The sequence below is a fragment of the Melanostigma gelatinosum genome (assembly GCF_949748355.1).
Source record: "Melanostigma gelatinosum genome assembly, chromosome: 9".
NCBI classification, from domain to species: Eukaryota; Metazoa; Chordata; class Actinopteri; order Perciformes; family Zoarcidae; genus Melanostigma; species Melanostigma gelatinosum.
This window is the reverse complement of record NC_136642.1, coordinates 8938304-8958169: the sequence shown is the minus strand read 5'-3', so window position 1 is coordinate 8958169 and position 19866 is coordinate 8938304. Positions and strand designations below refer to the sequence as shown.

The 19866-nt window shown below is 39.5% G+C and overlaps 1 protein-coding gene across 1 annotated transcript; it reads left to right on the top strand.

Annotated features, from left to right (window-relative positions):
* Positions 1-13544: 13544 nt before the first annotated feature.
* Positions 13545-19544, top strand: LOC306782221 (cell adhesion molecule CEACAM5-like). The gene is made up of 11 exons (XM_079275473.1): positions 13545-13673; positions 13883-14173; positions 15064-15345; positions 15469-15732; positions 16228-16503; positions 16605-16856; positions 17187-17462; positions 17591-17842; positions 17942-18229; positions 18703-18951; positions 19406-19544. The coding sequence occupies exons 1-11, from the start codon at positions 13622-13624 to the stop codon at positions 19492-19494; spliced, it is 2571 nt and encodes an 856-aa protein (XP_079131599.1). The 5' UTR covers positions 13545-13621; the 3' UTR covers positions 19495-19544.
* Positions 19545-19866: the final 322 nt, after the last annotated feature.

The following is a 19866-nucleotide window of genomic DNA, read 5'->3' as shown; positions in this document are numbered from 1 at the left end:
GCAAACTAAGCGTCTCTCACACTCCCAGTTTGTTTGTTTTTACCTTGAAAGTCAATCAATTTCCCCTTCATGATACAATTGGGGTATTCTAATGGTATTTTAAGGAGATAATTGGTCGACAAATGAATGGATTGTAATATATCATGATATTTTTAATGGTTTACACACCATTTAACGGGTAAAAAAAACAAAGTTGAAGCTGACCAAAATGTACAACTTAAAAGGCTGTAGTTTTTCAATTCAAGGTTTGTTTTTATGGCTTTTGGTTCATTTTCAGACTCTCTGTTAACTGTGCATATCATCCTTTAAGAATCCTGTGCCCTTACAGGGCTTTTTGAGTCCAGGTGTTTTATTGTTTGGGGTTTTGCTTTTTCAAATGGATTGACTCTGGCTACCATACTAAACACCTTAATATTAGTAGGTTAAAGCTTTGGTATGTTTAATTCTAATTCTTGTTTCATAGTGAATTGTGTTGTATCATGATTTGTCGAGCAGAATGCTCCACTCTTTTATTATTATTATTTTTGTTTTATCTAACTTTAAACTTTGTCATTTAATGCCTTTTCATTTAATGCCACACCAAACTGAACATGTGATTAACGTTTGACCAAAGATAGAATGCAGTGATTGTAACTCAGGTTGTATTTGTAATAATTCCACTGCTCATTCAGATGATTAAACTATTTTATTTTTGACATTTGTGAAGCATGTCCCACATATGTGACGTTTGTGCATTTGCCGACTTTGCACATGCAAATCCAAACACATCACAATGAAGACACTGAGTCTGATTCTACAATTGTCTTTGTTTTCATATTTTCAAAGTTCATGGTACATTCTATAAATATAGCGAACATGCAAATAACCAGATGGCACAATAGCTTGTGGCTGTCTGTTCTTTACAATGCCTATAGTCAATAGAGGATCATAAATGTGGGCGGAATTTTGAAGGGAAATTCAGTCCAGTGAAAATCTGAAATGGTCTTACTGAGGACAGAGTAGTTTGTTATCAAGAATCATTGTGTAATCTGTTTAATTACTGCAATAAATTCAAAGTTCAGTATGAGTAATGAATGAGTAATATTCTCCTTTGTGCTCTTAAATCTCTTAATCAATACAAAACCGAAGAAATTTAAGACTAAGAGAAACAGAGAACAGTTTTCACACACCAATGTTTACACTGTTTTGCTGTTGAAAGCTTTTCACCAGAAAAGCCCCACCTCTTTGTACACACACGGTGTTTAGTTGGACGAGTCATCGATGATGAGTGGAACTTTAATGTAAAAAAACTCATCATTACTAAAATAAATGTTGTAATGACAGGACTGTTTTCACATCGCTCAGGCTAAATAATGCAGACAATGCAATGTTTATTTTGTATATTTGATAAGAAGAACAGATCCTACACTGTAAGGCTGCTTTGTTATTATATTGGCACCAATTTCTTGGCCTGCTGAGAGACTGCTGCAGTAAAAAAATAAAATAAGAAAGTCAGGTAATTTATTGTACTTTATATAAAGGCTATATTTAAAAGAGGGCGGAACCACAAGTAATGACAAACTCTGGTGAAACAATGCCATCTAGTGTTTGACACAAAGCTCTGACATAACTGTCCAGAACAACAGACATTTCAACACATCTGTTTCTACTTGTGTCACGACCTGGCTCTGACAGCCATGCCCTAATCACGGAGACGCACCCAGTTGACCAGAAGTAAAGAGTTTAATAGACCTAACAAAGTATCTAACTGGCAATGGTGGTTGCGAACGCGCCGTCCTCGTTCCTCCACGGGGTGATGGTAGAGCGCCACTGGTTGGCGGGAAGGCGGAGCCTTATCGTGGGAGCGCACCGGGCCCAGGTGCCTCCACTTCATCCACCCTGTGCCTCAGGGTGATCACCACCTCTGGTACCTGCTGCCTTAAAGGAACATACAAGTAACCAAGATAGGGAACCGTCACAACTTGTCGTGTCACTGTTTTCTTCCGATTTAGACGAATCCATATTCACGGAATAAAAAAAAAAAAAGGTCACATCATCCCACAATTTACAAAAGTCACAACAGCTAACTGAACCTTTGTACTGTAATTGCAGATTTCCTGTCATCGTTTAAGGACATTTCCTTTGCTAAAAGATTTCGTTATCAAGTAAATTCTGATGTTGAGCAAGATGCTGGGTGTGACTGAAATGAGTAATGTTTTCGTGGTTTATAAAAGGAGATTCCGTAGTTCTTATTTTCAAACACACAAAGGAGTCTGCCATGAGAATCATTACGATGATGCGCTACTGGAGGGGTCTTCACTGTGTTTTGCTGGTGGCACTGATGGGTAAGAGCAGATTTTTATAAACGGTAGCTTGTTACTCCAGGTTCTGATTAAAAACCATATATATGAGTGTTTAGACAGTTTGTGACATTAAGAAAGCTGGTGATGTTTCGGAGGATAAAATTTTTTGATTCTGCACTGAATCGGTTCTTCATGTTTCCGACATTATGTAAGGTGTTTAAAGTTTACACTAGCCTTGACTCACTGCTATGATTTGAAATTTGACTTTTATCTTTTCTGAGGTGGTCTTCACAAGAATATACATACAGTATATATATATATATATATATATTTTTAGCAAGGCCTCTGAAATAGCCTTTTACATATATTCAGAATATACTGTAATTGATAAGAAATAACAACTTAATATTACATCATCATCGTCTGATACAATTGACTCCTGCTCTCCTCAGGTGCACCAGGTTTGGAGGCCTGGGAGCAGATTTCCTGGACCGGGCAGGTCACAGCTGGTTTCAGTACCACTTTCACCTGTTCCTCTTCATGCCAACCAAACTGCATCTACACCTGGTCCTTTATGGGCCGCACGGTCAACGGGAGCAAATTCACCTGGACACCAAATGGACTGGACAACATAGTAGATTTACAATGCAATGTGCTCAATCCGGAAACGGGAGTCTCCAGCAGTATTACCTCCATTGTAGAAATTAAGAGTAAGTAGAGCACGTTTATCATTGTGTGCCGAGGTGGAAAGTAAAATGTTGAGGTAATTTACCTAAAATATATAAAATAGTTCAAGGACTTCCACATTGATGGATCAGTATTTACGATCTAATAATGTTTTAAAATAATTTGTCAGTCACAGGGTCAATTTGTATGCATAATAAGTAATAATACATCGATTTTCTATAGCGCTTTTCAAGACACCCAAAGACGCTTTACAGGGCAAAGACAAACAAAACAAACAAACAGAAGACTTTGGTAAAAAAAAAAAAAAAAAGTACTTTTACTTGGATATTTTAATGGTACTATATACAAAACTGGGAGCATTGCTATTGCCTCTCAACATGGTGATGCACTAAGATGCACTAAGAGCACATGCGGCTGCCACACACAGAGGATGAACAACTTAATTCTCTGCTCAGGTAGACATAACTCCTCTAGATCTGTACATAGCAAATAGTTTGCTGTATATATCAATGCTCTGAATCCTACCTTCAAAAAAATGACTTCATTATTATATGCACAATATGCAGAGTTTGAGTGACACACAATTTACATCCATTATCTCTGATGTGTGTACTTCTTCTTTCGGTCACGATTTTAAAATCTTCTGCTAATGTCCCCTGTTACAGATCGAATGTCCGTGCAAATCAGTCCTCCGAACACTGTCCCATCTCTCAACCAGCCGCTGGATCTGGTCTGCCATGGTGCTCCAGCAGGTGACCCTTCACAGCCGGTGAACCAGGTGGTCTGGCACAAAGACGGCCAGAAGGTGAGCCTGCGTGAAAATATGCAGCTGCTGCAAAACAACCTCACACTTCACTTTGACGCGCCGCTTTCTTCTGATGCTGGATTCTACATGTGTGAGACTTCTGCGGCGACGTTTCAACAGACAAGAGTTTTCAGCCTGGGCTACCTACTCAGCTGTAAGTGGTCATTGAGTGAAGAATAGTTCAAAGAATGTATTACAGTATTGTTCACATACTGGAGTGAACTTTCTTTTGTTTTGTAGTTGATCCTTGGAACGTCAGCATCGGCGGACCCGACACCGTGTTCCCTGGCATATTGAGTACATTCACCTGCTTGACGAGCTGTACCTTAAATGTGGATTGCACTGTCAGATGGCCGTTCAGGCAGGGTTTCCCCATTGGAACCTACTTTTCAGTCCATGGAAATGAGCTCAAGTGGACCTCTTCCATACCGGGTACTTCCCAAAGCTTCACCTGTGTTGCAGAAAATGCAGCAGTTGGACGCTCTGCTGAGGCCACCAAGTTGGTCGAAGTTTTAGGTACAAACAACTCTCTACTTGCTCCTGTGTCTACTATCACATCAGCGTCAAGTTACATGCTCAATCCAGTTTAATGACTTGATTTGTCATCTTCACACTCACACAGGTATTCCTCTCTCTGGATCAGAGGCGGTGCAGCTAAGTGGAGGTCCTTCAATGATCGTCAGCCTGGGATTGCTGCTGCTTTTTGCTTTTTAAAGCTTTATTGAGTGTATTTGCACTTTTGGAAATGTTTTTCTTTGCCTTTTATCTTTTAAACTTTTCATGTTAGAATACACTGGTTCACCCATTTTAACACACCAAATTTAGTTGTTCATCAATTACTGTATACCATAAATCCTCCAAATAAGAGTAAATATGTTGATGAAGTGTCGAGAAGAGTGGAGCTCACGAGAGCGTATACAGCTGAGTCAGTAAGTAGCCCCGTATCGGGCCAGAAGTATCCCAGGATCTAACAGAAGTCATGGAAGCAAAATTAAGTAAAAGTGTACAAAATAGAATAACTTTTAGGAAATGTTCAAAAATGTAAAATATCAGTATAAACCCCAAAATTGAAATAGCTCAACAGTATATTTCCTTTACAAAAGACTATTATGTATGTTTCTCACCGTTAGCAGCAGCGTCCGAAATGTGTGAGAACAGCAGGACTGCAATAAGAGAGACAATATATTATCTGTTTTTTTCACATGGTTACATTTGACAATGAACCCTATCTGATAAATGACTTCTGAGTTCATATAAATTCAGGTCAAAGTTATGGTGTTATTTAGGATTTTCTTTTACTGCAGTGTAATTAGGTCATTTCCATTTTTACCCATCGTATACATACAAAATCAGGTTTTTTTGTGAAGCTACAGTGACATAGTTTTCGTATGACTTTTACTGAGACTCTGGGTTTCAGCAATCAGCTGTCATCAAATCCTTTTGCAATTCTGTACAATTTGTTACTTCAGTTCGTACTGCAGCTGCTCTTACAAAGTGCGTACTGTTGCATGCAGTGTGCACACACTGGGTCATACTGCGGGTTTTTGGCACACTGTATTTGACATACTATGTATTAGAACATGTCTATTAAATATTTTCCTGACATAATAAATAGCAGAGTAGTATGGATATAGGAACGCAGAGTTTGACTTGAAGTTGACCTCTGACCTGGATGTGTTACTGATTCACACGGATGCTGAAAAGAGGTTTGTGTGAAGTCAATTTATGTCGAAAAAATAACCGACTCCTTTATAGTGATGTGTTGAAACACACGAGGTTAGTGACTCAAGAAAGTCCCTCTTAACTTCCCTTAAACTGAACAAATAAGACAGATAAGATAATCAATCACAACTGACATGAGGGAGACGGAGGCCTCTTGTGTATTTTGCTTTTCCATTTCATATTATCCGTCCTTTTTGTTCTTTTGTCTTTTTTTCTCAGGATGTTGTTTCACCTGTTGCAAATTATTTTGGCCCTGTGGTTTAGTTGGAATGGGGAAGTAAACATAGAAAACTATTTAAAACGATGCTGTTTATGTAACATAACGAAAAAAAGACTTCTCATTCCACACCAGAGCCGAGTTATATATTTGGCCTCCGTTCAAGTCAAGTTTCAGTTGGAACACTGCGTTTGTTTTGAAAACTACAAATCTATGGTGGTGGTACAAACAAGTACAAGGACATTTACAAGGTGTATGTTATAATAAACCCTCCAAAACTGACTTGCTTGATCTGTTGCCATCTGGCCATGAGGTGTTACTGACACTGTGTTCATCAAAGTTTTCTTTTCTTTTCTTTTCTAGGTCTTTTCTTTACTTTGCTCTTTTTTCAGTTGTATTCATGGAGCGCTGTTTACTTTCCAAAAGGTGGTGCTGTGCTGTCAGTGACATAACAAGCAACATGAAGTCCGTATTGAGCTATTTATTTCATTATTTACTATTTTAACCTTTAGTTTAGTTTTCTTAGTTGACACAGTAAAACTGTACAATTATAATACAATGATAATATAATGTCCCAAGGCATATTTCCATTGTGTTCCTTAATGTGAATAACAATAGCTAAGAGTCACTCAAGGTGATTGGGCATCGATCCATCAGCAAACCAACATAATAAATACTTGTGTCGTAATGATAGAAATTACTCCATGTCAAGAATAATAAATTATACAACTTATAAATTATACATGCAAATCATCACTAGGCAGGTAATCTTACACTTCTAAGTTTCCCATGAACAATAATTCAACCTGAAAGGATTATCAACAAACAAATGTGGATTAGTCATGCCGCCCAAGCATCCACCACACCTGTCTTGATTCTGCTCTCTTTTGTAAAATGTGGTTCCTCTGGTCCGGGTGTTGGATTACAGAGCCAGGACATGAGGGCATTAAGCATCACTGCAGGGCAGAAACTGAGTCAGATGTTATCAGGAGCATCATGTGGAATGATGACGTGTTTTTGTTCTGTACAGTCTCAGAAAAAACTACCTCTCACACTAACTTGAGGCCAGTAATGAAAGAAATGAACACGGAAGCATTATTCAAACTATAATCTTTGGATGTGTGGAAATGCTCCTCAGGCAGTTCGGACTACATGAACTGTAATAATTCCCTCACCAGTGGTGGAAAAATTGAGTTTTATTTTGCACACTAAACACTTTATGCTGCTCCAAATATTGTACTCCATTTATTTGACAGCTATAGGTACTAGTTACTTTTCAGACTGGTTATTAATAAACATGTAATATAAACATAAAATCAACTAATAAATTATACCCAATAGTGGATAAAGTATCGAAACTAGTCCCCCCTTTTCTATCAACATTAGAAGAGTGTTTATAGATGATACAGCTTGAATTATATTCCTGTAATATCATATATTTTTCTGAAATTGGTCAAAGTGAGTACTTTTACTTTGGTACTTATAGTTTATTTTGACGCTTATGTACTTTTACTTAAGTAACTTGTTAGAACTTGGCACATCTGTTAAATCTCAAGGAGACGCACACTGTGTTTCAGTGAGGATGAATGTAACCATCATTTGTTTGGGTTTTTAAGAACTCGTATGACCATGGTTTATAACATTGCCAAGCAGACAACACCATGTGTCAAACTTAAATGCAAAAGCCTATTCATCTAAAAAGACAAGTACGGTAATAAATATTACGATACATATGTACCGTTCAGTTCAATAATTAGAAGCTGTCCTTTCAATGCTGCTGCTCCTTTAAACTCACCTTGATGCTCTACAAATACTGCTGCCCAGTCATCAATCTCACCTCCTGTGTAAGCTACACAACACAGGTGTGCTCAGATACTGAACTTTGCACCGCAGCTCAAATAATGCCACAGGTGTTTACTGAGTGGTATTGTGGAAGGTATAATGGTTTGCTTACTCAATGTGTAATGATAGAAAAGACAGCACTTCCTAATGACTGAAAGACAGGAGTCGGTCATATAATCCAGTGTATGGTCTTCTCCCTCATAAATTAAAAATAGATGATTGTTGATGTGTTGCTGCTTGCAAGATTCAGAACACTGAGTACACAGAGCACACCAGGTGGACATTATCAGCAAACATGTACTCCACAAAGCTGCTGCAATTCTTTGTCTTTGACACACAGGAAAAAAACTGAGCTGAGAGTGATATATGGGTACACCGAAACTTCAGGGGGGTGGGAAGAAGATAAAAAAACCTCCCCGAAAGATAACACCTATCCAATGAGGGGTCAGGGATAGACAGGACACTGATGGGGAGAAATATAGCATAATCCTCCCACAAAACAAATATGATTTAGCCAAAAACAACAAAAAACGAATGAATACAAATGGATAACTACCCACAACCCCCCTAATCCTGCCTCACATACCTTCTGTCATAATTTGTCATTTTGCTCATTAGCCATTTACAGAACTTACCAAAGATAGCAAGCGGAAAGCGCAATGCACCCTTTGTAAGTTTGACAAGAGTAAACACCAAAAAAACAGAAACCGCCTGTACAGATAAGAACTGGGGTTGCTGCTTTAGGTATTTGTAGGTAGGGGGCTGGACGCATGTACGTAAGTATAATAGAAGAGACCTAGTGAGGACTTCCTCAGACCATCGACACAAAATGGAGACGATAAGTGAAGGAACCCTGGCTATTGCATTGCTGGCTTTAATACAAGGTAGTGTCTTTCATACTTAACTATACTGCAAGGTGTTATTGATGAAACAGTGAGTAACAAATGTTCTCTTCTTCAGGTGTTCTGGCCTCTGGTGCTGTGGAGGTCCAGCCCTCCATCAACCCTGCTGAAGTTGGGGACTCCGTGACACTGTCTCTGTCTCCTTCGACGTCTCTGAGGCGTGGAAGCTGGGCAGTGGGAGCGTCCCTCATCCTCACCTGGCTGGGGGACCAGCAGGCAGTCTTCCCCAGTCACAGCGGCAGGGTGTCAGTCAACGTCCTCACTGGAGCGCTCACCCTGAGCTCCGTCACGGTGGCTGACTCGGGAGTCTACGTAGTGCAGAGCAGTGAGCCCCAGCTTAGGGCCAATGCTTCCATCACTGTTCTCGGTGAGACTAAACAAATGGCTTTGTTCAATAACTGCATTCAATAGTTCATCAATTTAGAAACTCTGTAGCCTCTCCTAACCATTGCATTAGAAACCAGCCCAATGTAAACTGCCCAAATGGCATTGAAGAGAAGAGTCTGGTTGGCAAACTGTTGTTTCAAACAGAAATCCTCACAACACAGTCTTCTCTGCCCTAACCCTGCATGGAAAAGATCAAATCCAGCAATGTTAAATCAACTCACTTTAGAGCTTTACAAAGTTAAAATAGGACTGGTTTGTGTAATATTTAAGAAGGTAATATGAGTAGGATATTTTTTTACCTATTTCCACTATAAATATTTGTTACTTTTATTAGTATGGTGCAGATTGAATATCTCTTTCGAGGACATTTCTGAGGACATTTCTGTTTTCTGTCACAGAGACTTGAGCCCTTATTCATTTGCATTTCCTTCATTATAATCCATCCCTTTTTATGATCTTCAACTGGGTTAGTGCTTTCAAGAAGGCTTTGAATAAACTTCAGGATTGTTGAGTAAATGAACTCTATCAAATAAATCACAAAAAAATGTAGGTGTTTACCGTTTAATCAACATAAACCATTCACAAAAAAATATTTGTTTTTTAAAGATTGTCATGCTCTTATAAAGTCAAAGTAATGTCACTTTTTTAAATATTATGTATTCAACCTGAATGACACAGGCAGTTACATGAAGAATATGTACAGTCAACAAAGAAACCAGTTTTAGCGGCCCACAACAAATGTAATAAAAGTGGTGGTGTAGACAGAGACAGCAGAGCGTCAATCTTATGAGCAAATAAAGACGTGCTGACAGACAACAGTCAAACAGCAAGATCGTCAAAAACGAGAAAATGATATAAAAGATAATCAGAACATACGAACAAACATACTGAAGCACATTAGAAAGTGAACATCAATTCACTGCAGTGAACAAGTCTAGTTAGACACGTAAAGGGGGCGAGGCAGAGAGAAATGTGCTGATGAATTGTTTACACTGTACCCTTCTTACTGGAACAGGTTCCTGTTGTGAGGAAAAGAGAACATCCCTAAACAGTACTCACACGACTTAAAGGAATTCATGTTCCTCCCTCGTGATATTTGGACTGACAACCAGCGAACGGCTGTGAGAGCCTGCCTGTGTTTTGGTTTTGCTGCCCTTTTTGCTCACATGATCGCGTCCTCTGGGTAGTTTCTGTCCGTGTCTGTCAACACTCACCTTTGCACCTTTTGTCTTCGTGTTCCTTCAGCTTCACGGCGCCTGTTTCTGCTGGGTCAATAGCTCCCAACATGTCCCTGCCTCCTCAGACGATACAAACTATACAAATTATACCTGCATGTTGTATATCTAAAGGCCGTAGCATGTTTTACCTCACATAATTAGGGTCTCTTAAATATAGATTTCATACAAAATTACACCAGATGAAGTAATAAGTTATTAAATTACCTTCTAATGAAACACTTTTTAGCTTGTAACAGATAACTTTATTGATGGTAAATACATTTTTTTAATACTTTATAGATCGATAAAGTGGCCACAAAACGTAGGCCTATGAAACATGAACACTAACATCCATTTGTATACTTTGTATGTATGTTTTTCCTCGAATGCTTGCCTACTACAAAGCCTCACAGGGTACAGTATGTTGAAACATGTTGATCCTTGTCTCATCCTCACAGAGCCCATCTCAAATGTGACGCTAAGAACCAATCAGACCAACCTGATGGAGTTCAAGAGTTCAGCGGTCGTTACGTGCTCCGTCTCCTCTGGATCCTCTCTCTCGTTCCTCTGGATGAACGGCAGCTCTGAGGTTAAAGCCGGTGACAGAGTTCAGCTCACTCATGAGAACTCCACTCTCACCATAGTTAACGTGACGCGCTATGACCAGGGACCGTTCAGTTGTCGTGTGTTCAATCTCGTCAGCAATGGAACCAGTGATCCTGTAAACTTTACGATCAGCTGTGAGTAAGACGGAGTCACTTCAATCATCGTTTGATATAATCGACCAGTTCTACTAAATGCCGTCTCCTATCTTCTATGTTTTTTCTTTGTCTCTTTCTCAGATGGTCCAGATAACATGGCGCTAACAGTGAATGGACAGAACACGACTTCCTTTCCCATCGGATCCAATCTGACCGTGCTCTGCTCAGCACGGTCCAATCCTCCAGCTCAGCTTCAGTGGGCTTTCAGAGGAGAGCTTGCGAACACTACGGGTCCATTGTTGGAGCTGTTCAGTGTCGGTAAGGACCGAAGTGGTCCATATTCCTGTCTGGCCTTCAACAATCACACCAACATGAACAGCAATATCACCACACACATCATGATAGCAGGTGAGTTTGTTAGTATAGTGACATCAGCGTCCATGTTTCTCCTTCTGTTTCTTACTTTGGTTTGTCTCCACAGAGCCTTTGTCAGGGTCCGAACAACAGGCAGTCAATGTGATGCTCCTGCCACTGCTGTTATTAGTTGAGTTCCTCTTCTTATTACCGGGCAAGTTGTAGAATAACGTCTTTATGACATGGATACACTTCAAAATAATGAAGATTAATGATCAAATTTGTGGACTGACAATACATTCTGCATAGTTTAGAAGAGAAAAAGGTAAATTATCCCTTCAAAATGGTGACACTTATACATTAATTCGGATCAGCCTTGAACATGATATAATGAGTTAAACAAAATCTGCTTCCTGTTAAGCCGTACCTGACATCAATGATGTAACTGGCTGCAACTTTATTATATTTTCATAATTGATGACTATAAGTTATTTATCAATTCAAAGTTTGATTCATGAAATGCCTGAAAATAGTGACAAATTACAAATTTTAATCTTCTAAAGCTCAAGTTCGATTCACAGCTTTGTCCAAAACCCAAAGGTGTTTAATTTCCTATTGAGGACAAACAATAGAGCCAACAATCTCAGTGGAACCAGTGAATTCTGGCATTTTTGATTTTGTTTTTATTGATGAATCAATTCAAATACAAGCGATCCTCTTCTGAACTATTTATACACAACTAATTTGTTTTTCCAAATGCGTTTTGAGGGAAAAGGAATTCACTCTATGAAGAATTACACTGACATTCAGCTTTACTTAAATTTAACTAACTCACTTAAATTAATATAACTAACATGACGAATAACTCGAATGACTGCCTCTGTCACGGTTTTGGGTTTTATTGGTTCTTCCGTTTTATTTTGACTTTCCCTGCCTCCTGTCCTGTGTTCACTTCACTTCCTGTCCTTGTCTATTTCCCGCCTTTATGATTGTCTGCCCCGCCCTTGATTGAACCCTGCTGTGTCGCATCACCTGCACCTTCCCAGTGTATTTCAGCCCCGTGTGTCCCGCTGTCTCATTGTTGGTTCATCTGTTACGTTCCCTGGTCTGCTGTGCTCTGGTCTGCCCGAATGGGATCATTCAGGGTCTGTTCCTTGTGTTGCCCCTTTTCATGTTCATCTCTGCTTTGTGTTTTGTCAAGATCCTGATTGTTTTTTGTTGTCCTCATCCCGTTTTTGAGTTTTGCCCGTGTCTTGTTTTTTCTTTGGATTTTTATTGTTTCACATTTGTTGGAATTCCTTGCACTGGCAGTTTTACTTTGGACATTTTTTTGTTTTCTTATTAAATTCTCATCTAACAAATCCTTCTGCTCCCGTGTCTCTCTGTGCTTTCCTATAGCCCTGACAGCCTCTCTTTCACAGATGTCAGTGGTTCATCCAGTCCATGAAAGACTCTGATACAATGATATCGGAGCCAGTGAAACTTGAAGCAATAATCCCCCCCAAAAAAATCAAAACCAATTCCTGTGTCCTGAAATGTTTTATTTTTAATTTAAATATTATAAGCAGATTTGATTAACATTACTCATTTCAAACATTTCTGTGTTTGGCTTGGTATGTATGCATTGTAATATGTTAACTGTAATCAAACAATGAATTCTGGCTGATAAGAAAACACTTGCACAACCGCATAGCACAAACATCTAATCGAATCTCATGCTAATACTTGCTCTCATTATTTAAGTAAGATTAACTATTTCAAAATAAAATAACTAAAAAAATTGCAGTCTTAAACGTTTTTTTTTGGTGAACAAAGGTATAAATTCTGTGGCTCTCTTTGGTTACATTGAAGAAAGAGAAACATCGAGCAAAAGGACGGATGTTCCTCCATTATAACCTGTCAATGTTGTTGTTGATGATGCAACTGGTTTTCAAATAAAAGCAAAATTGTTCAATGACAAGACATTTATTGGTAAAGATGTGGAGTGACCAGTGTTGAATATTTAACAGGATTCCAATGTTTAATTGACTTTAGAAGACCAACTGTTCAATGACTTTTTGTCCTTCAGTCTTTTTCCTAATGTTCCACCTGCATCGTGGGCAGACGTGTTGTGTAGCCTCACAGTATGTTTTGCATCAGAGAACCAACACTACAACACTACAATACTAAATGGCTTTTCGCTTTTGTTAAACTTCATAGTCTTAGAGCACACTTACAAAATATCCCGATCCCCTCCTCTGGTTGGTTAAGAGTTGTTGTGAAAGGCCGAGGTTTACAGTAAATGGACACTCCTTGTTGTGGACAAAGGCAAAATAAGGCGTGGCTGTATGATGGCAAGGTGATGGTAGGGCTAAGCGCTTACATCATGAAAACAGAACGCTTGAGGAAAGCAGAGCAAATATTTGCTGATCAAAAGTCGGGTGTGACCATACAATATCTCCAGATTTCTTTTTATCACAGCCAGTCGAGTCCATTTAGCTGGCGAGGAAGACTCCGAAGAGTGAAATGGAGTCTCCACTGGTGTTTGCCCTGATTCTGTTCACGACATTTGCAACAGGTAAGAATTATTTTGAACTTGAATTCATTGAGCATTTTTTATTATATTAATTCAGTTCAGACAAGGGAGGCATTTTACAGATCGTACCGATTGAAAAAGTTCTAAATGTGCTACTTTGTGCTTTGACCGGTGTTTTTGTATTTAATATATGCATGTAGATGATGACTACTTTTAAGGGTGACCGATTGCTCCCTGCTTTCTGTTTATAGCTACATCTATCCAGAAGATACATGCCTCTGACAACCCGTTACCAGTGGGCAGCAATGTCACACTTTCCAGCCAGGACAATGTCACCATAGGGGCGTGGCTGTTCGACAATGATATCGTTGTGCTGATAATCCCGGGAAATCCAATCATAACTGACTTTTGGATTCACAGAGTTGCATTCAATTCAACCTTTTCATCATTGACTATAAGTTCAGTACAGCTGGAAGACTCTGGACTCTGGACATTACAGGCAGTGCATTCTTTTCGCGCCCAGTTAACGCTGTCAGTTCAAGGTAAGGACCACTTTATCACTTTTCATGTTGACTCACTCCTTGATGTATTTGCTCACATTCCACTGTTGTATATTGATCAAAGCTCAGTCTATACTCAAACTTGCATACTCATAAACAAAAAGACAAAAGACTAGAGCAGCGTGGAAGTCTTGACCTATCACAATCACCTTGCCTGCAACATTTGGGAGATTCCGTCACCTTTGTTCGAGTCCCACGTTGGTCTCATGTCTTTCGTTTCAGTCTTCAAATTAGATAATTAAAACATTTTGACTGAAATTATTTTAGTTTTGATATAACTTAAACATTCTAAATCACCAAACATGCATGAACATATATTAAAACATATTGGAGTTAGTCCAATAATACTGTCACAAAAAGTTAATGGTCCAATCTACTCTCTTAGTCAATTTAAGATGAGTGAAGTATAAACATTGCTATAAGAGTTTCCATCTAGTGGCTTTCTGAGGCTGCAGCAAAGTACAACTGAGGCTGATGGGAATGTCAATATTTTTAGTATTAATTTGGCCAAATACTCGACAAATACAAATTGTGACCAGGTGATGGCACTGGCTGAAATGTTAAGACATTACAATGTTTCCTCAGGTGGATCGGAATGTGCAAAGTACATTGGCAATCCATCCAAAAGTTGTTGAGATATTTCTGTCGGAACCCAAGTGATGGACTTGCCGAACATCAGGCCAATATTGCCATCCATTGAGCGATGCCGCTAGAGAGGCTAATTATAACTTTGGCTTGGATCAGACTTCAGTTCAAGTCATAAGAGTCATGTTTCCACCTCTGCCTACCATTGAAAGAGCACACATTTCATGTCCACTGCAATCCAATGTTTCCACAAAACTTGCTAAATAGTTTATTTCCTTCCTTTGCAGTGCCTATTTCAGGTGTGACTCTGAGAGCAAACGCAACCAACCTGGTGGAGTTCAATGACACAGCAGTTCTCACGTGCTCTGTGCTCAACGGCTCGTCCCTGTCTTATGTTTGGCTGAACGGCAGCTCTGTGGTCACAGCCGGCGGGGGAGTACAGCTCAGCGATGGAGGTGCCACTCTCACCATGGTCTGGGTGACCCGCTATGACGAAGGGCCGTTCAGGTGCAATGTGTCCAACGGTTTGAACCATGAAAGCAGTCTCCCTGTATATCTGAACGTCAGCTGTGAGTTTGCACTAAAGAGAGCTTATGTATAAAGTAAATACATACTGGGCCTATGTATAGAAAAAAAGCCCCAATCACTCAACATCAACCCCGAACACAATTTCCCTCTTGTTGTTTCATCAGATGGTCCAAGTAACACAACGATGGGGATCATGCCCATGAGGTCCACCCATATAACAGGATCTAACATCACACTGTCATGCTCAGCGGACTCCAGCCCTCCGGCGATGATCCAGTGGATGGTTGATGGGGTGTACCTAAATAACGTTGGCCCACACCTTCAACTGGAGACGGTTACAGAGAGCAACTCAGGAAATTACCAATGCGTATTTCACAACACAGTAACGCTGAGATTCAGCAGCAAAAGTGCAATGATTAGGATTATGGGTAAGGTTGGATTTGTGGTATTTTGGAGGGTCATTTTTTGCACCTTTTGATTTTGTTTCTCTCAGCAAAGACATTCAGATTATTTGAAAGAACAGATGTTGTGGTTTGTGGTTATTTGCTTTCTTGCAGCGAGTTAGATTATAGAATTGACCATGGGGACAGCAGCCTGCTAACTAAGTTTGACGAAGAGCAAGCCTGGTTCTGCCTAACAGCACCTCTAAAGCTCACTAATCAAGACGTTATATCTCTTTTGCTCAATCCATGCAAATACCAAAGTGTAAAACCATATAGTTGCTGTTTTACATACTTGACTATTTCTTGCCTGTGAATTCCGGAAATCTTGTTGTTCCCAATATTCTCATTTAACTCTTGACAAGAAAAAGGTTTAAGTGGATTCCCCAAAATGCGAAACTGTTTCTTGAAAATTGTCAATGTCATATGCCATTCACATACATGTGTGAGTTTCATTTACTTAATTCCCTTCTCCTCCTATAGAGCCAATCACAGCAGTTGTGGTGAATCACACAGGTGGACCAGTGATGCTTCATGAGCCACTCAGTCTGCATTGTGAAGTGACTGGATTGGTTGCCAGCATTCAGTGGAGAAGGAATGGTCAACTTATTACAGCTGACAATAAAACCTTCTTTGACATGAACAACACAATATTGACTATCACCCAAGTCCAACTTTCAGATAACGGGGATTATCAGTGTCAGGCTTTTAATTCTGTGAGCAACATGACCAGCAGCCCCTACACAGTTAACGTAAACTGTAAGTATTTAAGTCTCTAACTCACTCTTTCTTTGCAGACACACAAAGAATAGTAACGTAAAAAAATATAATCTCTTTCATTTATTGTCTGATATTAAAAGATGGCCCAATGAAACCGGTGATCGCGGGGCAATCCATTGCTCTGACCGGAGCACTGGAAACCCTCAACTGCTCAAGTGCCTCTCATCCTCCCAGCCGCATCAGCTGGTACTACAATGGTTCCCTGGTGGCTACCACCTCAAATTTAGTGATTGGACCTCTGACCTTAAATATGAGCGGGAAGTACATCTGCATGGTCTTCAACAACATCACCGGCAAAAACAGCACTGCCTACACGATGCTCACTGTTTTGGGTAAGAATAGTTTGACATTTTGTGTAAATATACTCATTCATTCCAAAACCACAACGTGTCATTTTTGCACTTTTGGTTTTTGCACAGATTAAACAAATTAAATATCAGGGGTCAGTGAGCTTTCGATGTAATATTAGGGAAAGTTTCTTACCTTTGGATAGAGCAAAGCTAGCTGTTCCCCATGTCCCCAGGCTTTATGCTAAGCTAAAAAGTGAGACTTGGATTGCCATTTTTATGTTTCTGTAAAAATGTTTTTGCCACGGACAAATAGGAAAGGTGGCACAGGCGAAAACCATTTAACTGTTATGAATTTTATTACATTTTTTTCAGATCCACCAAAGAATGTACATGTGGAAGCACCGATGAATCTTGCCATAGAGGGTTATTCTTATAAGCTAACATGCAATGCGACTGGAACGGTTAAGCATGTTTACTGGATGAAAAATGGTGAGCCACTGCGTGACGACAACACAACTGTTTTCTCCTCGGATAACAAGACAGTCACTTTCAACCCACTCAAACACAATGATACTGGACACTATCAGTGTGCGGCTATTAATGCTCTTTGGAACCTGACCAGCCCTCCGTACATGCTTCTTGTGAACTGTGAGTAACATTTAAAAAGGATTTAGTTCACTGTAACTGACAGTTTCATAAACTGTATAGTGCATCATCTGAAGTTATTTCAATACATATGTTACCAAGAGAGCCTGTCCACTCCTTTGCTGTTGCAGTTGGACCAAAAACACCAATGATTCATGGGCCAGCTTCTGCTGAGACGGGACAATACGCGGTCTTCCACTGTTCTGCCATGTCGATGCCTCCCAGTCAGTTCAGCTGGTGGTTCAATGGCTTCAACGTGGCCAATTCTTCCGTGTTTACAACTGACGTTTTGTCGCTAAATATGAGTGGAGAAATCACCTGCATGGCCTACAATAATGTGACGGGAAAGATCGTCACAAAATCCAAAATGCTCACAGTCATTGGTAAGAATATCGATGGGTTTGACTCCTTCAATGCATGTCGTGTCACTGTACAAGCGATCAAATACTGATGGATTTCCGCTGTGTGTTTTCTGTCCACAGAGGCAACAGGGTCAGTGATGATCAGAAACTACACAGTTCCAATAAACACTGAAAACTTCACTCTCACCTGTGACGTCACTGGGCCCTATGACACGATCTACTGGATGAAGGACAACATGCACCTGAACATGACGCACTCCGTCGCAGAGCCTCACATGTCGTACCACATTGAAAACAACTCGCTGCATTTCACTCCGGTGACCTTGTACAATGAGGGGACATATCAGTGTGTGGCTACCAATGAGGCTGGTCCACATAAAAGCCCCAAATATATGCTCCTGGTGAACTGTGAGTGTTATAGAAAAATATATAAAAAAAAAATTTTCAGTAAATTCTAACAGGTTTTTAAGAACATCTAACATATGTGGCATGAAAACTACGTAAACGTAAATCCCTGACGGTAGTATAAAGGAAAAACCAAATGCAGCATTTCATGTAATTTGGTGTGTGATCAGGTGTGACACAAACATCACCTCCTCAATAACTGCCACTGTCTTTACCAATGATATTACCTGACACATCAGCACCCTGTTGATCATGGGACTAAGTGGGTTTTACAAAAACAGATTTACGTTTACATTACAGAAGCATATTTACTGAGCTTGTGATTGAAATTTAGCTAAATATTTACTAGAAAAGTACGGTGGTTTCAGTTCGACCAAAGATACCTGAATGGGTTATTGAAATGCTGCTCCAAACATATGTGGCTTTAGACTTGTGAACGTGTCTCTGACCAACTCCTCCTCTCTGTGTGTTTGCAGATGGCCCTCTGAGTGTGAAAATATCTCTTCCATATTTAACAAAAGATGTTGTCTACGTGTCCCTGACATGCTCTGCGGATTCTCGGCCAGATTGTGACTTCTACTGGTTCTTAAACGAGTCATCAGCGGCTGTACATATGGGCTCTGTCTTCACTTTCCTTGCCACGAATCAGGGAAACTACACATGTAAGGCGACGAACCCTGTGACCAATATCACAATGTACAAAACTAAAGCCTTTCCTGTCGCTGGTGAGTGAGCCTTTCTTCAAAAGTCATTTGATGATGTTTGATTCGCTGACAAGTTGTCCACAAATGTTGAAATTTGCCTTCGGCTTCAAAGTTTGATTAAATCACATCATAGTAAATCACAGTACATACAATAAATAGCACAATATGCACAGTACAGAGAACTATAACAGACATTCTTCCAGTGTGATTGGTGTTTATTAATTCAGAAAAGTTATTGCATTTGGTGTGAAAGACTTTTTGAATCCAAATCTAAATCCAATCTTTTGATAATCTTTAAAATGTTTTTGTTTATTTGCATTGTTAGAAAAAGCTGGCCTCATGTGGAATATTTCAATTACATGTTACAGTTAAAACACTACCAGAATAAGTGGCATACAACTAAAGATATCTCATGTTGTATTAAATGTAACATGTGATTGATTTGTCATCATTTCTGTCCTTTTGTCTCTCTTAGCTCACGCCTCCGCCCTCCGCTTCCCATCCCAAGGTGGTCTGCTTATGATGGGTCTGTTTGCTTTGGCTGTGCCTGTGCTGTTCAACTGAGTCCTCTGCACTGAGAAGTGCAGTCAGATTGAAAGGCCTCTTGCTCTCACTGCAGTCTTAACAGTCTTATTGGGGAAAATGAAAACAATTTGACTGTATAATCAATAATCTGATGCCACTTTATCAGTTATATTGGGTTTTTGCTGAAAAGACAAACAGGCAGACTTCAATTCATTTAATAGTTTGTTGTTAGATATATTTCCTTTAAATTCTCCTCTTATTGTATTGCCTGTTAAATGATTTTATTATTAGCAAGTATAAATAGTTGCTATTCTTATTGTGATGGTTGTTGTTATCACTACCATTGAGGTAGTTTATTTCAAATATTTCGCTACATTTGCATAGTTTGACAAGTGTATTACTTTAAAATAC